Source organism: Ranitomeya imitator, chromosome 8 (genome assembly GCF_032444005.1).
Source record: "Ranitomeya imitator isolate aRanImi1 chromosome 8, aRanImi1.pri, whole genome shotgun sequence".
Classification (NCBI taxonomy): domain Eukaryota; kingdom Metazoa; phylum Chordata; class Amphibia; order Anura; family Dendrobatidae; genus Ranitomeya; species Ranitomeya imitator.
The window spans coordinates 166,547,213-166,567,462 of record NC_091289.1 but is presented as its reverse complement, the minus strand read 5'-3'; the positions used below and the strand labels follow the sequence as shown (position 1 = coordinate 166,567,462).

Genomic DNA, 20,250 nt, shown 5'->3' with positions numbered 1-20,250 from the left:
AGCCGACTCCACCGGTCAGACTCCATTCCTCCTAAATTACGGCCAGCATCCGCGTGTTCCTGTGCCCATGCCTGTGTCTTCTGCTGACTCCAGGGTGGCAGACTGGGCTGTGGAGGCACGGGACATTTGGGACCGCACGCAGGATGCCATTCGGGCCTCCAAGGAGAGAATGAGGTCCTCCGCCGATGTTCATCGGCGCTCCGCTCCGACCTTTGCTCCTGGCGACTTGGTGTGGCTCTCCGCCCGTAACATCAGGCTGTGAGTTGAGTCCACTAAGTTTGCTCCTCGCTACTTGGGTCCCTTCAAGGTTCTCGAACGGGTTAATCCTGTGGTCTACCGTTTGGCTCTTCCTCCACGCTTGGGTATCACCGACACCTTTCATGTGTCCCTCTTGAAACCCGTATACATGTCCCGGTTTTCTGAGTCATCTGCCGGGACATCGGGTTCGTCTACGGACGATTACGAGGTGAACGCTATTTTGGGGTGCAAGGTGGTACGCGGCAAAAAGTTCTATCTGGTGGATTGGAAGGGTTATGGCCCGGAGGACAGGTCATGGGAGCCTGCTGAAAACATTCGGGCCCCACAGCTCATTGCTGCCTTCGAGCGTAGCGAGGCCCAAGGAGGGGGGGGCCCTAGGAGGGGGGGTAATGTTAGGTCTTGAGTTCCCGCTTCTGCACAGGGGGAATCTCGAGCCATCTCCGCTGCGGTCTCCCATTCTCATCCAGCCGCAGTGGAGTCTGCTCAGCAAGGACGTCGGTCCCAGCGTCTTGCTCAGTCTCACTCTGTACTGAGAGTTACTGCTGCTTCTTCAGCTTCTGCCATTAAAGCCAGTGCTGGTCAGCAGCGAGCGGACTCCTCTGGGATTAAGTCCTTGTCTGCACACACTGAGCATGCCCAGGGCAAGATCTCCCGTTGGAGATCGAGGGTCATGTGCTCAGGCTCTGCAGCACATTCCATTGGTCCTCTTGGCAGGTCTTGGAAGGGCAAAGTTTCTGTGGCCACTTCCTGTGCTGCAACTATATAAACTGCGCATGACCGCACGGCCATGCGCTAGTGTACAATTGTTAATGTGTGTATGTTGTGAGTGCAAGTCGTCCTTGGATACCCCTACCCTATTGAATGTCTGTTCGCGGAAGGTGTATGGTTGCTATCTAGCGCCCGACTTAGCCTACAGCACTAATCACACATTACAGCGTCCAGTTGCTGTGACCGCCAGTACGGCGCCGTGCACTTCCTCTGTGCTTTCCTTACCAAAGCCTGGGTGGTTAGTGGCGTTCGTCAGTGCGGCACCGCATGCACTCTTGTGCCTTAAAATTGTTATTGAGTTTCCTTACACACCCAGTTGCGGTGTTGTGCCAGCAAGGGTCTAATCGGACTTCAATCCTAGTTGGGGTTGAGTTCGCTGACTACTTGCTCGCGCTCTATGTGCGGTACCGCGGTCCTGTGACGCAACAGGATCGCTTCCTTCACGCTGGGTGAAGTTTAACCCACGTGTGTATACTTATGAGTACCGCCATATAGTCCATCATTGCTTGGCAGCAGGTTCCATCTCTGCACGGTGGACCCCGGGCTGCGAACGCACCATACTCTGTCTGTCTTATTATTTGGTGCGTTCCGCTAGCCCTAACACTATGTGGCGGTAACTTGTGGTCTGGCCATGGTGTGGCGGTATTTGTCCTTTGTATATAGTATTATTGTTCCTTTTTAAAAAAAAATGTATGTGACACATTCCCTTAAAGAAAAATAAAGAAAAATATATCTAAAAAGAGTATTGGATATTTTAACAAATGTTTAATATGTTAGACTAGTGTAGGGCCCGGCTAAAAGAGTCTACCTTGATGATATCTTGGTGGTGGAGGCTTAAAAAATCTTTTGGCCAAAATATAACCTGATGGCTATGTATGTGTTGTGGTGTTCGATGGGAACTGTTAATGTGTGATTGGTGAGGACATGGCACAGAAGTGGAGTTTTTCCACGAGTGGGCGGTGGGACTGTGGAATGTTCAAGGGGTGGTGGCAGAGCTGAGTTTGAGCCTGGGTGAAGTCTCAAGGGGGCTTAATTTTGCTAGTATGGGGCTATGAAATTCTTGGTGGCACCCTTGGGAGCAGGGCTTTCAATTGCACCAGGGCACTTGAGCATAGGGGGCACAAAAGGTGCCTTTGGATTATATAAAAAGACTATTACTATTAAAGACTTAATAGTTGGGGGCCCCATTGGAGCTTTTGCATTGGGGCCTACAAGCTTCAAGTTATGCCACTGTGCAAATGTAGCTATGTATTATGGCCATATGGAAACTTATATGGACCTTTGGCTACTGTAGGACCAAGCAAAAGGAGTCCCAGGTCAGCCTGGCACTCCATCCCCTAAAAGTGGTAGTAACCACTAACCATGGTCTTCATGGTCTTCACAAAAGAGGAAACAAACAGAATGTTTATGTCACTGTTCTATCTAACAAAGGGTGGAAATAGGTGTTGGGAACAAGTCTAGAAGGTGTCCATGGCAATTTGAGTAACAGACCCTATACTTGTCAAGGGCCACAAATGTCTAAAGTGAGAATCCAGAGGCAAAATCATAAGACTGGGGTTTTTTTTATATGCACCTAGTAAAAACTCAACCGTGAGCTTTCTTCTACTTCTCATTAGCTTATTTTTAATGAGATGTGTTATCTATAAAATTATTTTTTATACATTGTAATTTTGCTCTGTTTGACATCATTTCATGATTATACCTTTAGCTTCATGGCTGCATTGTAAATTCTGTCTGATTATTATAAAATCTGCAAGACCTCAAACACATGCAGAACATAAGAATTATCGTGATCCCTTTTTCATTTATTGTGATTTAAACTGTAAGATGCACTGCAGGTTGAGTTCAATTTTAGTTAAAAGGAATCAAATGTAACAAATGAACACTCTGAAACACACACAGCGCATAGATGTGCTGCAGAGGCGACTGTCAATCACAATGCCGGGGCGTGCTTACAGCCATAGCTTACAGTATAGTGGAAGGTAGTAAGTAAGTTTATTTTCTCCTGGTAGCCACACTTTTAGTAAAGTTGTCAGGCAACATTGTAATGCTATTATCTGCAGATTAATCCCATATCTGCAGGTAAATAGCATTTTCAAATGTAACACTTTCCCTATTGTGATATGTGGGTTAAAAAAGCTTTCCATATTTTCTAAAAGCATCCACAGGGATGGGATAGCAGTAAAATAAAGAAAAAACTTTTACTTAAAGAGGTTGTCCACTACTTTTTCATTGATGACTTATCCCTAGGATAGGTCATCAACATCTGATCGGTCTTGGTCTGACACCCGGCACCCCCGCCGATCAGCTGTTCTCGGTGTCTGTGCTGGCGGCCAGAAACACTCACTTGTGGCGCTGCTCCATCTACTGATAGTGGCAGCAACAGGGTACTACATGTGCGCTTCCTATCCAAATCAATAGAAGGTGGATGTGTAGTAGCCAGCCATGGCCACTATCAGTAGATGGAGCAGCTGCGCAAGTGAGTATTTCCAGCTAGCAGCCGCCACAGCAAACGCTGTGAACAACTGATGGGCGGGTGTGCCAGGTGTCGGACCCCGACGATCAGACATTGATGACCTATACTGAGGATGGGCCATCAATTAAAAAGTAGCGGACAACCTCTTTAATCCTCAGATATCCAATGTTTCAGCACCGTTGCTCCAGTGGATTAGATCCAGGGCAAAAAGTGATGATTTTCCCATCCTTACAGTCACTTCAGGACCTAAAGTGGGGATGGTGGCCCTGGATTTTTTCTTTATTTTACCTTTATCCCATCTGTCTGGTCAGTTTTTATAACAGAAGTGCAGAATTCTTAATTCTAAAAATATTTTGTCCAATTAGAACAGCCCATTTAAAGGAATTGTTCGGTTCACATTTCGTCCTGCAAAACTGTTCACAGGGTTAGTTAGGAGACCTAGAACATAGTTATAACATATCTGTGCAGTATATGGTTTAATTATCAACATCACTGTGAAATAGATGTTTTGTTACAGTGCTCGGACGGTGGTCCACAACCCTCACCAGTGTTCCTGAATAACAGCTGGAGCATCCAATCAGAAGACCACAACAGTCAACAATCAAGTGTAGAAGGAATGGAGCCTTCAACGCGCTTGAGGGAGCAGAAAGCGCCAGATTGCTACTTCACTTTCATGATGCTGATATCAAACCAGACCCACAGGTATGTTTAAACTGTGTTTCAAGTCTCTCACATCGGGAAAACTGTTGGCAAACTCCCATTGACAGTCAGTTGAGGGGGTCTTTAATTTAGGACCCACCTGTTGACCAAGCAGACAAAGCTAAAAACAGCTTTTCTGGAGAACCCACCATGTCTCAGATTTAGACAGACGTGTTTTTGATCCTCAATAACTAATATGTAGTGCTATATTTTCCTTGAGGGAACTGATCATCTCCAAATGGATTTCCTTACCGATTACAGTTAAAGGGAACCTGACAGCTGATATATGCTGCCAGAACCATGGGCAGCTTTAAACAAAAGTCCAGTTCTGGAACATTGTAGTGTTTTGTAGGAAACATACATTTAAAATCCATCTGGGGTCCATGCCGTTTGATCGACTAGTGCAAAAAGATGGTCAATGGTGGCTTCTATCTGCCCACCCTCCTGGAGTGACGGGTCTCTCCCTACATATTTGTACGGAGACTCAATGACAGCAGGAAGGAGAGAAGTCTCCGATTCCAGCCTCTTAGACTGATCACTCAAAAGCGGAATGGGCCCAAATGCCTTTTAAGCGTATGTTTTGTCTGAAATATAGAACAACCCATCTGGCTAAAATGACCAAGCCGGATTCTGATTCATGCCGCCCTACCGGGATTCTGACACCATATATCAGCTGTCAGGTTCACTTTAATTACTTGGGTTTCTGAAATTAATCTTCTTCTTGTCATGGAATCCTAACAAAAATGGTAACCCTTAGGAAACAACCCTTCAATTCTTTGTCTTATTTGATTGATTGTTTAGTTGGTTGGGTGTTTTTAGCATACACTGTAATCAATACATTCTCTTCAATCATTCACCTCTGCATAGGACCTGGAAATTCTCTCATCTCCTCTTGTTCCAAAGTATCACAAAGCAGAATCTAGAGACAAAGCAAATGAGTCACAGTCAAGAGATGTATTCTGCTTCATGTAAAATTAAAGGAGAATTCCAGATATCGGAAATGTTCACATATCCGACCTCTTCTCCCCACAACAACAGCCAATACGGGGAACTTCCCTTACTGAGGTGACCATTAAGTTCTCAGTGGTCAGACCTCGGGGATTTAGTAGTTAACACCTGTCCTGTGGATGGGCGATGACTTGGAATAACTGGAATACCACTTTATTCAAAAACCTAAACCAAAAATAATAGATTTATAAAAGATAAGAGGGAAAGGTAACTTAAGGGAAGGAGGAGGTTCACCCGCAAACATAAACCCCATAGATGGAGAAATGGTTCCCATTTCCAACAAAAAGGTAGTTACTATAGCTAAATGTGGTAACTCTTAATTACAATAAATGGGAGATACAGAACCTGCCGAATGTTTCAAGGAATGAATCATTAGACACCAAAATTTTCAAAATTATAATGTAGCCATCAAATTATGGTCAAGTTGCATTTTTTTTTGCGGCACCATTTTTCACAAATAGCTGCAACGTGTGAACACGACAAAAGGGTCCTGATTATTTGTCACTATTCCTATCAAATAAATGTTTTTCGGTAATGGAAAAAAAAATAAAAACAAATTTAAATTGTGCAAATTTCTTAGCTGGACACGGACACTGTGAGTGTGATTTGATTGATAAGCGTCAACATGTAGAACTGTAGTAATTTTTTATTTTATTCTCGGTTTTGTCCAACTGCAATTTTTCTTATGATCTAAGCTCAGAGTTAAGCACTTTACTGCGCTGAATTAATCTGAAATGTGATCACGTCTCCTTTCGGGTCACAATATATTTCTATCCCGACCCGAAAAATGACTGAATTATGAATGCAGCTCTGGAAGACAATTGGCTAAAGAATGGTGAGAAAAAAAAGTAGTACAACTTAAGTAATGAAATGTATTACAACGCTGTCCGACTTTATAAGTATATTATACCTATATGGAAATGGTACTCAAAGGTGAATGTACTCATTAAGCCATATTTATATATTGCCGGAGGTCACCAGTAATAATGTGCAGTAAGAGCTAAATATGTAAATTTGACCTTAGGCTCCTACTTGGAGGGGTTAAGTACAGGCGAGATATGTTTAATGGTCTGGTAAGACATGACACCACCTTCTTCCATTATAGAATTTATCTTAACATGAAGTCTATATAACTCAGAGCAATAAAGATCCACAGTGATGATAAATATTCTTCAACTTTTAACCCTTAGTTAATGTTTATAGGCTCTTTAATATGATCCTGCGTAATATATCCAATGACTCTGAATTTTTATATACCATTTGAATAAATAAAATGTGACTATTAGCATCTTCCCTAAAGTAAGGATCCCCTACAGAGAAAAACACAGGTGGTAATCTGCAGGTAAAAAATGGAAGCGCATCTACAGCAAGAAAATGAAATCGCATTCTCCCTGCACCCACTCTCGGCCAATCGGAACAATGCAAGGAACGTTACAATCACCGCTCATTACATACTCAGATTGGCTGTAATCAACCTTCGCTACATTGATTGACAGTCTGCTTTGCACACACACGCTGCAAAGTGGCCTGTCAATCACGGTACCGGGGCGCGATTACAGTTTAGTGAGCAGAGACAGTTACCCTTCCCTGCACCGCCCCGATGACTGAAAGTCAGCAGCTGCAAGGAGAATATCACTTCATTTTCTTGCTGCAGCTGTGTTTCCAGTAAACCGGCAAAACGGGATTGACAAGTTATTTGCCTGCAGATTACCACTATATCTGCAGATAAATAGTGTTATTGGGGCAAGAGGTCCCCTTTAAAAAGAATGTGTCATCAGAAAATTATCTGTTTTTTTAAATCAAGTTTTTATGTTAAATGTTTTTTTTTTTGTTTGTTTTATGTTGTTTTCAATTTTCCATTATATGATGGTGATGTTGTCACAGCTCACCTCCTCCTCCTCCTGTACAATGATTCATAACACTTCTGTGAACAGTAGATAACACAGGACCCACTTTTTACAATAGTTGATGCCATAGACACATGAAATAAAAAAATTTGGAGCACTTCAATTATTCCTCCTGGAAATTTATGCAAAAAATGTGTGTGCGATTTTTTGGACAATATCAAAAATAGTATGGACACAACCTTTAAACTAGTGGAATAGTAATTGTCGATGTGCTCATACCTTTCCAAGAGGAATAACAGACGAGCGGCACAACTAAACATCAACAAAAAATAACAAGATTTTCATGGAATATGTAAAAAATGATAAAGATATAAATGACTGCACGCTGGTCACAGCGGGAAGGCAGTCTTGTGAGCGCAGGGGTGAAACAAAAAGGATGTGGGGAGGACTGAACAGTGCTGACCAGGGGGTGGAGACTTAAAGGGGTAGTCCCGCGAACAAAAGTTTATTTTAATCAATAGATCTTGGAATAATAATAATTTCCACAATTGGATGTGTTTAAAAAAATATTGCTGTGGGGAGATAATCTTATAAATGTGCCTTTAACCCCTTTCTGCCATTAGACGTACTATTGCGTCCATGTGGGGTGGGCTTTACTTCCCAAGGACGCAATAGTACGTCATATGCGATCGGCAGCGCTCACGGGGGGAGCGCCGCCGATCGCGGCCGGGTGTCAGCTGTTTATCGCAGCTGACATCCGGCACTATGTGCCAGGAGCGGTCACGGACCGCCCCCGGCACATTAACCCCCGGCACACCGCGATCAAAGATGATCGCGATGTGCCGGCGGTACAGGGAAGCACCGCGCAGGGAGGGGGCTCCCTGCGGGCTTCCCTGAGCCCCCCGCAGCAACGCGATGTGATCGCGTTGCTGCGAGGGTCTCACCTCCCTCCCTGCTCCCTCCAGCCCCGGATCCAAGATGGCCGCGGATCCGGGTCCTGCAGGGAGGGAGGTGGCTTCACAGAGCCTGCTCAGAGCAGGCACTGTGAAGCAGCCTGCACTCCTATCAGACCAGTGATCTGACAGAGTGCTGTGCAAACTGTCAGATCACTGATCTGTGATGTCCCCCCCTGGGACAAAGTAAAAAAGTAAAAAAAAAAAATTTCAAATGTGTAAAAAAAAATAAAAAAAATATTCCAAAATAATGAAAAAAAAAATAAAAATATTATTCCCATAAATACATTTCTTTATCTAAATAAAAAAAAAAAACAATAAAAGTACACATATTTAGTATCGCCGCGTCCGTAACGGCCCGACCTATAAAACTGGCCCACTAGTTAACCCCTTCAGTAAACACCGTAAGAAAAAAAAAAAAAAAACGAGGCAAAAAACAACGCTTGATAATCATACCGCCGAACAAAAAGTGGAATAACACGCGATCAAAAAGACAGATATAACTAACCATGGTACCGCTGAAAACGTCATCTTGTCCCGCAAAAAACGAGCCGCCATACAGCATCATCAGCAAAAAAATAAAAAAGTTATAGTCCTGAGAATAAAGCGATGCAAAAATAATTATTTTTTCTATAAAATAGTTTTTATCGTATAAAAGCGCCAAAACATAAAAAAATGATATAAATGAGGTGTCGCTGTAATCGTACTGACCCGAAGAATAAAACTGCTTCATCAATTTTACCAAACGCGGAACGGTATAAACGCCTGCCCCAAAAGAAATTCATGAATAGCTGGTTTTTGGTCATTCTGCCTCACAAAAATCGGAATAAAAAGCGATCAAAAAATGTCACGTGCCCGAAAATGTTACCAATAAAAACATCAACTCGTCCCGCAAAAACCAAGACCTCACATGACTCTGTGGACCAGAATATAGAAAAATTATAGCTCTCAAAATGTGGTAACGCAAAAAATATTTTTTGCAATAAAAAGCGTCTTTCAGTGTGTGACGGCTGTCAATCATAAAAATCCGCTAAAAAACCCGCTATAAAAGTAAATCAAACCCCCCTTCATCACCCCCTTAGTTAGGGAAAAATTAAAAAAATGTATTTATTTCCATTTTCCCATTAGGGCTAGGGTTAGAGTTAGGGCTAGGGTTAGGGCTAGGGTTAGGGCTAGGGTTAGGGCTAGGGTTAGGGCTAGGGTTAGGGCTAGGGCTAGGGCTAGGGTTAGGGCTAGGGTTAGGGCTAGGGTTAGGGTTAGGGCTAGGGTTAGGGCTAGGGTTAGGGCTAAGGTTAGGGCTAGGGTTAGGGCTAGGGTTAGGGTTAGGGCTAGGGTTAGGGCTAGGGTTAGGGTTAGGGCTAGGGTTAGGGCTAGGGTTAGGGCTAGGGTTAGGGCTAGGGTTAGGGCTAGGGCTACAGTTTGGGTTGGGGCTAAAGTTACAGTTAGGGTTTAGATTACATTTACGGTTGGGAATAGGGTTGGGATTAGGGTTAGGGGTGTGTCAGGGTAAGAGGTGTGGTTAGGGTTACTGTTGGGATTAGGGTTAGGGATGTGTTTGGATTAGGGTTTCAGTTATAATTGGGGGGTTTCCACTGTTTAGGCACATCAGGGGCTCTCCAAACGCGACATGGCGTCCGATCTCAATTCCAGCCAATTCTGCGTTGAAAAAGTAAAACAGTGCTTCTTCCCTTCCGAGCTCTCCCGTGTGCCCAAACAGGGGTTTACCCCAACATATGGGGTATCAGCGTACTCAGGACAAATAGGACAACAACTTTTGGGGTCCAATTTCTCCTGCTACCCTTGGGAAAATACAAAACTCGGGGCTAAAACATATTTTTTGTGGGAAAAAAAAAGATTTTTTATTTTCACGGCTCTGCGTTATAAACTGTAGTGAAACACTTGGGGGTTCAAAGTTCTCACAACACATCTAGATTAGTTCCCTGGGGGGTCTAGTTTCCAATATGGGGTCACTTGTGGGGGGTTTCTACTGTTTAGGTACATTAGGGGTTCTGCAAACGCAATGCGACGTCTGCAGACCATTCCATCTAAGTCTGCATTCCAAATGGCGCTCCTTCCCTTCCGAGCTCTGCCATGCGCTCAAACGTTGGTTTCCCCCAACATACGGGGTATCAGCGTACTCAGGACAAATTGGACAACAACTTTTGGGGTCGAATTTCTCCTCTTACCCTCGGGAAAATACAAAACTGGGGGCTAAAAAATAATTTTGGGGGGAAAGATTTTTTTTTTTAATTTTCACGGCTCTGCGTTACAAACTGTAGTGAAACACTTGGGGGTTCAAAGCTATCACAACACATCTAGATGAGTTCCTTAGGGGGTCTAGTTTCCAAAATGGTGTCACTTGTGGGAGGTTTCTACTGTTTAGGTACATTAGGGGCTCTGCAAATGCAATGTGACACCTGCAGACCATTCCATCTAAGTCCTCATTCCAAATGGAGCTCCTTCCCTTCCGAGCCCTCCCATGCGCCCAAACAGTGGTTCCCCCCCACATATGGGGTATCAGCGCACTCAGGACAAATTGGACAACAAATTGTGGGGTCGAATTTCTCCTTTTACCCTCGGAAAAATACAAAACTGGGGGCTAAAAAATAATTTTTGTGGGAAAAAATTTTTGTTTTATTTTTACGGCTCTCCATTATAAACTTCTGTGAAGCCCTTGGTGGGTCAAAGCGCTCAGCACACATCTAGATAAGTTCCTAAGGGGGTCTACTTTCCAAAATGGTGTCACTTGTGGGGGGTTTCTACTGTTTAGGTACATTAGGGGCTCTGCAAACGCAATGTGACACCTGCAGACCATTCCATCTAAGTCTGCATTCAAATGGCACTCCTTCCCTTCTGAGCCCTCCCATGTGCCCAAACAGTGGTTCCCCCCACATATGGTGTATCATCGCACTCAGGACAAATTGGGCAACAAATTTTGGGGTCCAATTTCTCCTGTTACCCTCAGGAAAATACAAAACTGGGGGCTAAAAAAAATAATTTTTGTGGGAAAAAAATTTTGTTTTATTTTTACGGCTCTGCATTATAAACTTCTGTGAAGCACTTGGTGGGTCAAAGTGCTCACCACACCTCTAGATAAGTTCCTTAGGGGGTCTACTTTCCAAAATGGTGTCACTTGTGGGGGGTTTCAATGTTTAGGCACATCAGTGGCTCTTCAAACGCAACATGACGTCCCATCTCAATTCCTGTCAATTTTGCATTGAAAAGTCAAACGGCGCTCCTTCCCTTCCGAGCTCTCCCATCCGCCCAAACAGTGGTTTACCCCCACATATGGGCTATCAGCGTACTCAGGACAAATTGTACAACAACTTTTGGGGTCCAATTTCTTCTCTTACCCTTGGGAAAATAAAAAATTGGGGGCAAAAAGATAATTTTTGTGAAAAAATATGATTTCTTATTTTTACGGTTCTACATTATAAACTTCTGTGAAGCACTTGGTGGGTCAAAGTGCTCACCACACCTCTAGATAAGTTCCTTAGGGGGTCTACTTTCCAAAATGGTGTCACTTGTGGGGGGTTTCAATGTTTAGGCACATCAGTGGCTCTTCAAACGCAACATGACGTCCCATCTCAATTCCTGTCAATTTTGCATTGAAAAGTCAAACGGCGCTCCTTCCCTTCCGAGCTCTCCCATCCGCCCAAACAGTGGTTTACCCCCACATATGGGCTATCAGCGTACTCAGGACAAATTGTACAACAACTTTTGGGGTCCAATTTCTTCTCTTACCCTTGGGAAAATAAAAAATTGGGGGCGAAAAGATAATTTTTGTGAAAAAATATGATTTTTTATTTTTACGGTTCTACATTATAAACTTCTGTGAAGCACTTGTTGGGTCAAAGTGCTCACCACACCTCTAGATAAGTTCCTTAGGGGGTCTACTTTCCAAAATGGTGTCACTTGTGGGGGGTTTCAATGTTTAGCCACATCAGGGGCTCTCCAAACTAAACATGGTGTCCCATCTCAATTCCAGTCAATTTTGCATTGAAAAGTCAAATGGCACTCCTTCGCTTCCGAGCTCTGCCATGCGCCCAAACAGTGGTTTACCCCCACATGTGGGGTATTGGCATACTCAGGACAAATTGTACAACAATGTTTGGGGTCCATTTTCTCCTGTTACCCTTGGTAAAATAAAACAAATTGGAGCTGAATTACATTTTTTGTGAAAAAAAGTTAAATGTTCATTTTTATTTAAACATTCAAAAAATTCCTGTGAAGCACCAGAAGGGTTAATAAACTTCTTGAATATGGTTTTGAGCACCTTGAGGGGTGTAGTTTTTAGAATGGTGTCACACTTGGGTATTTTCTATCATATAGACCCCTCAAAATGACTTCAAATGAGATGTGGTCCCTAAAATAAAATGGTGTTGTAGAAATGAGAAATTGCTGGTCAACTTTTAACCCTTATAACTCCCTAACAAAAAAAAATTTTGGTTCCAAAATTGTGCTGATGTAAAGTAGACATGTGGGAAATGTTACTTATTAAGTATTTTGTGTGACATATCTCTGTGATTTAATTGCATAAAAATTCAAAGTTGGAAAATTGCGAAATTTTCATAATTTTCGCCAAATTTCCGTTTTTTTCACAAATAAACGCAGGTACTATCAAATAATTTTTACCATTGTCATGAAGTACAATATGTCACGAGAAAACAATGTCAGAATCACCAGGATCCATTGAAGCGTTCCAGAGTTATAACCTCATAAAGGGACAGTGGTCAGAATTGTAAAAATTGGCCCGGTCATTAACGTGCAAACCACCCTTGGGGGTAAAGGGGTTAAGGAGGCAGGTCACATGCTACACAGGATATTTCTTTTTGTTTTGGGACTAAGTACAAAGCTTCCCTGCTAAAAAGACAAAAAAATGGAAATATACTCCAGGTTTTTTAATACATGTAAATTTGAAAGATCATTGTTATAATCATCTCTTACATTTAATTAAAAAAAAATTACCCCTTTAAATCAATGCCGCTAAATGAATACAGCGGTGTATATAGGATTCAGTACCGAGACGAATAAACGTCCGTATAACAAGTGTTCATAACTTATTGATTTGTATTCTCTGATGTTATTTTTGTTACCTCGATGCTGTGAATCTCCACAAGTGCCGGTTGACCCTCAACTGGAAAGTTAGGACAAACTCTTATCAATTGCCCCCGGGCGCCAAAACACACAGTGACGTGGGGCAAAGAGAACTTCATCCGAGCTGTTGGTTGCGGCGTTTTCTCCAAGGTGTCTTTTAAAAAAAAATGGGAACAAAAAAGAACATATGGATCAAATACAGTGATCTTCCAGCAAACTGCAACGATCTAAATAATAGAAGAGGATGAAAAAAAAAAAAATCACATTTTATCTATTATACCATCGTAAGAACCAGACTGCTATGTTTAGTTAATGCACCGGAACGCACCATGGTGCCAATATGACCGCTATCATCATTCATTAAATTCGCAATGAATGGTATGGGCCTGGCATTGACTACTACAACATAAATTGCTTTGTCCAGTCCTGGATTGCTTAGATTAACTTGGCTTTTACTGTGAGAACCTGAGACTGGCAGAGATGAAAGGCGAGACTTGTGACGGTTTCATTAAAAGGATGGCATGTTGGGTAATTTGTATAATAATTCAGCAGCAAAGGCCTTTTGGGTATTACAGAACTGTGAGAGTAACGGTAATGATTAAAGGGGAGATCTAGCATTTCCTTCTTGGCTTTGTGATATGTTGCTCAATAGCCTGGGTTTTTAATTTCCATAATTAAATGTTGTTTGATGTCTTTCAGTTCGAATGATATTGCATTTTAAACTTTTATTAAACACCACTTAGCTGTTTTTAATATTATGAAATGGCTCGGGTTCTTTTTACAGCTGAAGTTTAGAAATGATTTTTTTTTTTTATCAAAGCCTCGTACGCATCGTTCAGACAGAATTCAAGTGTCCTGTATGACGCACAGGAGACACATGCGTATTCCATTTACTCTTTTGTAAAGGTGTCTGGGTAATAGTCCTCCTTGCAAGTGATGTAGCGGGAAGTAGCCACCAAAGTATATGGGGGTGACAAAGTCACTGGCAAAGTATTGGAGGGGAGATACGGAGGCTATTAGCTTCAGTGATCTGAAACCTAGAGGTTTGCTCCAGCACACTAAGTGCTGAGAGGGGTTAATCGGCCATTTTAAGGGCTTAGCATTTTAGTGAACAGCTGAAGAGGGAGCGGGTGGGAGGCTGTTCACCATATCTCCTTCAAAGGGTGGGGTTTAGAGGGTAAATAGGCAGCCTTCTGAGTCATTCGGTGTTCAGTGTGTCTGGAGCTGGGAGCTCCAGAAAAGTATTTGTGTTAGACCGTACTGAACCCGGTTGTTATACCCTGAGCAGGTGGATTCCGGCAGCTGCAGAGACTGTACACCATTTTGTTTAGCTTTCCTGTTTTGCCCGAAGGCCCAGTTTATTTTCGCTTTGCACTGGTTTATGCCGTATGTATATAACAAACCTGTGGAAGATCTAAAGAGACAGTGTACCTGTGTCTACCACTGTGTGCAGCTGAGAGAGCCGACCTACCACAGGGGGTTCAAAATTTTGTTCCCCCTTCTTTGCCTGAGCCTACCGCACTGTCATGTGATCGGCACCAGCATACTGCCATGAAGTGATTGCACACGTAGAATTGCTTATGCAGAGCGCAGCAAGCAAGATGAGTTTGTCATAGGCTCCTGCGCTCTGTATAGGCATCAAACGAAATTACGAAGCTCAATATAACCAGACAAGCTTTGTCTTCTCAGTTTCTGTTTATGTAGAGCACAGCAGCCGTTGACAAACTCATCTCGGCTGCTCCGCTCTGCATATACAGTAACAGAGATGACAGAAGATGAGCAACTACACATGATTAAATACTGACTTCATTCATTAGTACAAGACACTTTTACATTTTTTTTTTTCTAACTATAGCAAGTAGAGTTAAGGTTAGGGCTAGGGATTGGTTTAGGGTTAGGCTTATGTCTAGGGTCAGGGCTAGGGTTAGGAATAGGGCTGGGGTTATACAATTGTTACTTTGCAAAAAATTACAAGTATAACTTTCTAATTTTTATATTTCATGTTTTTTTAAAGAAAAAAAAAAAACTTGGAAGTTAGAGTGCAAACTATAATATTGTAAGTATTTTCCTCAAATTACATTATACAGTATATGCTTGAGAGATAAGGGGTTCAATACTGGACCGGTGGATGGGACTCATGGAGAGCAAACACAGCAACTCAGGCTACACCATTGCTCTATGCTTTACCTTATATTGTTAACTAAAGCTGCCGATTCAGTGAATGTGAAATGCCATGTACAGTAGCTACAACCTATCATTGCTGCCATATAATATTAGAAAGTATAATGCTCTTTTATAGCAAATAGCTTTCCATAAACAAATAGGGATATTAATTCAAATTCGTAATAAATATCAATCAATACTCACCATCCTGCAATGGATTCCAGGAGTCTGCTGGATCTTGCATGTACTGACTCAACTCATAGCTACTGGATGACATTCCAGAGTCTCGGTACTGGGACAGCAAACTGGGTTCAGATGAACTGAAATACTAAGGTATAGGCAGGTTCTATGATATCTAATATCTGAAGACAACATAGAATAAAGTTGCCTGCTCTGAAAACTAGTCCCTGGATTTTTTATATAAAGAAAAATAGTCAAAAGAATGTGATTTTTATAACTATATCTCCGTGTCACCACCTCAAATTCTAGAACAAAGGATGCAGCCTTCAATAGGTCATAAGATATTGAAATACGTATTGAAAACATCACCATTTTTCTAAAGGTGCCATTGACATGAAATTCTTACCAGATGTCAGTAACAATCCATCCAATCCACACAAGCAAAGAAATCATCCATAGATTTTCATAAATGAGTTACATGTCATAGTGAGAAATTACACATGGAAAAACTATTGAACACGTGAAGAAAGAGAGGTACAAAAAGCCATGGAAAGTCATGACACCGGCTGAAATCTATCAGTAATTAGAAACCAATTCTGCCACTTGAAAAATAATGTCAGGTGGTTCAACTGATGGCGTTTAAAAAGGTGTGTTATTACCAAGGTGACACAAAAGAAACATATCATTATGGGTAAAACCAGTGAGCTATCTCAAGACCTTCACAACCTTATTGTTGCAAAACATACTGATGACATTGGTTACAGAAGAATTTCTAAACTACTGAAGGTTGCTGTGAGCACTATTGAGGCCATAATCCGTAAGTGGAAAAAAACATAATTTCTAAATAATCCGACCACGACCAGGTTCTCCCTGCAAGATTTCAGACAGAAGAGTGAAAATAATATTTAGTTGAGTTGTCCAAGAGCCAAGGACAACATGTGGAAAGCTACAGAAAGACCTGGAATCAGCAGGTACAATTGATTCAAAGAAAACTAAGTAATGCACTCAATTTTCATCACCTATGTGCACGCTCACCATGCAAGATTCCATTGCTGAACAAATGGCATGTTCAAGTGCTTTTAAAGTTTGCTCAACAATATTTAGACAAGTCTGTGTACGGGAAAATATAATCTGGTCACATGAGAACAATATTTAACTCTATGTTTGCGATAATACACACCATGTTTGGAGGCCAAACGGTACTACATATCACCCCAAAACCACCATACCAACAGTTAAGTTAAGAGAGGGAATCATCATGGTGTGGGGCTTTTTTTCAGCATATTGCACTGAAAAACTTCATATACTGTATTTATCAGATTATAAGACGTACCGGACCAAAAGAAATGCTGCAAATTTTAGTGTGGAAAATAGTATAAAAAGATTTTTATAAGATGGGTGTCCGTCTTATCATCCGAATTTAAGATATCTTACCTGAGGGCTGGCGGTGGTAGAGCGGGGTCACATGAGGCATGGCCCCTTCCTCAGGAAGCCTGCGGCGACAGAAGTGGGCATTGCTGCAGTCCTGGGGTATCCCAGCGGTGCGATGCTGCGGGTCCCGTGCCGGCAGTGAGGAAGAGCAGAGTGCGTTGCATGGAGCAGGGTCCTATCTCAGGATACCAACGGCAGAAATGTGGCGATGCTGTGGCCCGGTGTTCACGATGAGCAGAGACGAGGGCATGATTGGTTTCTCCGCGGCCAGTTTCCTGAAGCCGAGGGCTGCCAAGATCTCAATCTGCTCACAAGTGGCCTCAAATGGCCATTTTCCTGAAGCCGAGCCATTTTCCTGAAGCTGAGGGCTGCCGAGACCTCAATCTGCGCAAGCGCGACCTCCGGCGGCCATTTTGCAGAAGCCCACAGTCTCAGGAAATTGGAGCGCTAGAGGCCCAGCCAAGATCTCAATCTGAGCAAACGCACCGCCTCCAGCACCTCATGGTTTCAGGAAGATGGCTGCAGGGAAACCAATGATGCACTCCGCGGACAGCGAGCTTTAGCATCACGACACTTCTGCCGCCGCCATTTCTCTGAGGAAGGGACGCTGCTACACCACTACCACAACCCCCCGGTAAGCCTGCATTCAGACTATAAGACGCACTCCCCATTTTCCTCCCAAATTCTTTTGGAGAAAAAATGTGTCTTATAGTCCAAAAAATATGGTAATTGAAGGAAGGATGAACAGACAAATGTACTGAGATACTCTTGATAAAAATCTGCTGCCGCCTACCAGGATGATGAAGATGAAATGAGTGTGGACATTTCAGCAAGACATTGATCCCAAATACACAGCCAAGGAAACTGTCAATTGGTTTCAGAGAAAGAAAATAAAGTTGCTAGAGTGGCTGAGCCAAGAACCTGACCTGAATCCAATAGACAATTTATGGAAGGAACTAAAGCTCAGAATTCATAGAAGGAGTCCACAGAATCTTCAGGATTTGAAGAATGTTTGTGTGGAAGAATTGGCCAAAATCATACCTGAGCAATGCATGCGACTAGTTTCTCCATACAGGAGACGTCTTGAAGCTGTCATCACCATCAAAGGCTTTTGTAGGAAGTATTAAACAAATTTCAGTATGTGCGTTCAATACTTTTTCAATGTGTAATTTCTCATTATTACACATAACTTAATTTATGGATATCTATGCTTTGATTTATTTGCCTGTGTGGATTGGATGGGTTGCTATTGACATCTGGTGAGAATTTCATGTAAATGGTGCCTTTAGAAATATATTTACTTAGAAAATTGGTGACAAGTTCGATACTTATTTCACACACTGTACTATAGTCACAATAAGAATTTGATGGCAAAAAGTCTAATAAAAGTATGATGAATTCTAATGATTGTACTAGAGACTTTTTTTATCCTTTAAAGGGAATCTGTCTTCACGCCGCAGCTCCGCTGCAGGCGTACTTTGTCTGCCCTGTTGAGGGCAGAGCAAAGTACTGCAGTGCGCAGGCGCCGGGCCTCTCTGACCTTTCCCGGTGCCTGCGCACTGCGGTACTTTGCTCTTCCCTCAACAGGGCAGACAAAGTACGCCAGCGCCCGAGCTGCGGCGAGAAGACAAGAAGAGAATGTGATCGTAAGAAGATGGGAGGCCCTGGACCGGGACGCCCACCGCAGCGGGACGGCCCCTGGGTGAGTATAATCTAACCTCTTTTTCTCATCTTTCAAGTTACACATTGGGGGCTTATCTACAGCATTCCAGAATGCTGTAGATAAGCCCCTGATGCCGGTGGGCTTAGCTCAACTTCCATTTTGGGGGTGACAGGTTCCCTTTAAATAATTCTTACCTCTAATCTATCCAACGCAGAATCACATCTTCTCTCTGCTGGGTGCTGGGCCCTATTATCCTCATAGCGGCGCAACCTTATAAAGCAAGGCAAATGTTAAAGAAAAGCTAAATGGTCACTGTTCACTCAACAAACTTTGCAAAATCAATAGTACATGTGAATATAAGAAACATTGTAATGTATCTTATCAGTGAAATATGTTTCTTTCTCCACTTATGAACAATTTTTTCCTTTCCAACCTGCCTCTGAATGCACAATCCATTCTAAAATACAGTTTTAATATGTCTTGGTCAAAGAAAGATGGACTGACAGCTCCACTGAGGTGTCAGGTTAAAGAGACTATTAAACTTAATGGATAATGGAGGGGAGGATGAGTGAGAAGCAATCAGGATAGTGATAGACCAGCCAGACAAAGGTAAATCCAGCTGAATCATGAACCTAATGTATTCCACTTTAGTGCTGGATTCACAGCTACACAGCTCTGTACGCTGTATAACATCTTCTATGTTGCTGCTGTCGGTGTGCTATAGAAAAAGAAGGCCAAGAGTCTGACATCTTTCTGAGATGGTATAGTGAATCCTGCATTGATCGGGGGGTTAGACATGATGACCCAAAAGGTCCCTACCAACCCTAACATTCTAGGATTCTATGATTCTATGACTATAGGTATTAAAACGAAACCTCTGGTTACGAACGGAACATAAATGGATGAAAAATGGAAGCCAAAATGTGCAACAGATTCAGTTTTTTTTATACTGGATCTGTTACAAACAGATGACAATTGGTGACATGAGAAGAACCTAACACTACAAGTGGTAAAAATACCTAATCTGCAGTCATCTTAACATTTCTGAAACTAAACAGAGAATATGCGGCGAGGAAGGAAGTGGGGGTGAGGGGCGAGAATGGGATCATGCTTTACAATAATCTGAGGTATACATTCTCATTTACCATCTGGAATTGTGATCATCATCTAAGAAGCCTCTAACGATTAGAGCTGCACTTTGCGCTAAGCCTCACAGTCTTTTCAATGAGACAATTTGGCCCCATTTTTATCAAAGTATTTATGACACAAATCTGGTGTAAAACACAATGAAATGTCTCACAATTTTTGGGAAATGTAAGGCTGTGAAAAAAAAAAGCAACTTTTGGCTTTTTGACGCCAGTTTTGGGCTGAGCTGGGGCGTGACAGCATGGTATCGCCTTCGCATACAATACATGACGAGCTGCGGAGGAGTACCTTACTCCACAAATCATACTCCAGTTTCTCATTTGTGGCGAGGCGCATGGAGGTGTCACTTTTAGGCCACGTTCACACATTCAGTATTTGATCAGTATTTTACCTCAGTATTTGTAAGCCAAAACCAGGAGTGGTTGATAAATCCAGAAGTAGTGAGGTGTTTCTATTATCCTTCTCCTCTGATTGTTCAACTCCTGCTTTTGACTTCCAAATACTGAGGTAAAATACTGACCAAATACTGAATGTGTGAACATGGCCTTAGGAGGAACCTGA

At 42.5% G+C, this 20,250-nt stretch overlaps 1 protein-coding gene across 3 annotated transcripts in view; it reads right to left on the bottom strand.

Annotated features, from left to right (window-relative positions):
* SEC16B (SEC16 homolog B, endoplasmic reticulum export factor) overlaps positions 1–20,250 on the bottom strand; it is a 184,663-nt gene that overhangs the window by 141,690 nt on the left and 22,723 nt on the right. For 2 of the 3 annotated variants that reach the window (XM_069737793.1, XM_069737792.1), the window contains 4 exons: positions 18,738–18,813; positions 15,474–15,597; positions 13,106–13,260; positions 5,059–5,120 (listed from right to left, as the gene is read on the bottom strand). In XM_069737793.1, the coding sequence (XP_069593894.1) occupies positions 5,059–5,120; positions 13,106–13,260; positions 15,474–15,597; positions 18,738–18,813 (417 nt within the window). The remainder of the gene's footprint in view (positions 1–5,058; positions 5,121–13,105; positions 13,261–15,473; positions 15,598–18,737; positions 18,814–20,250) is intronic. The other variant, XM_069737794.1, reaches the window with a different exon arrangement.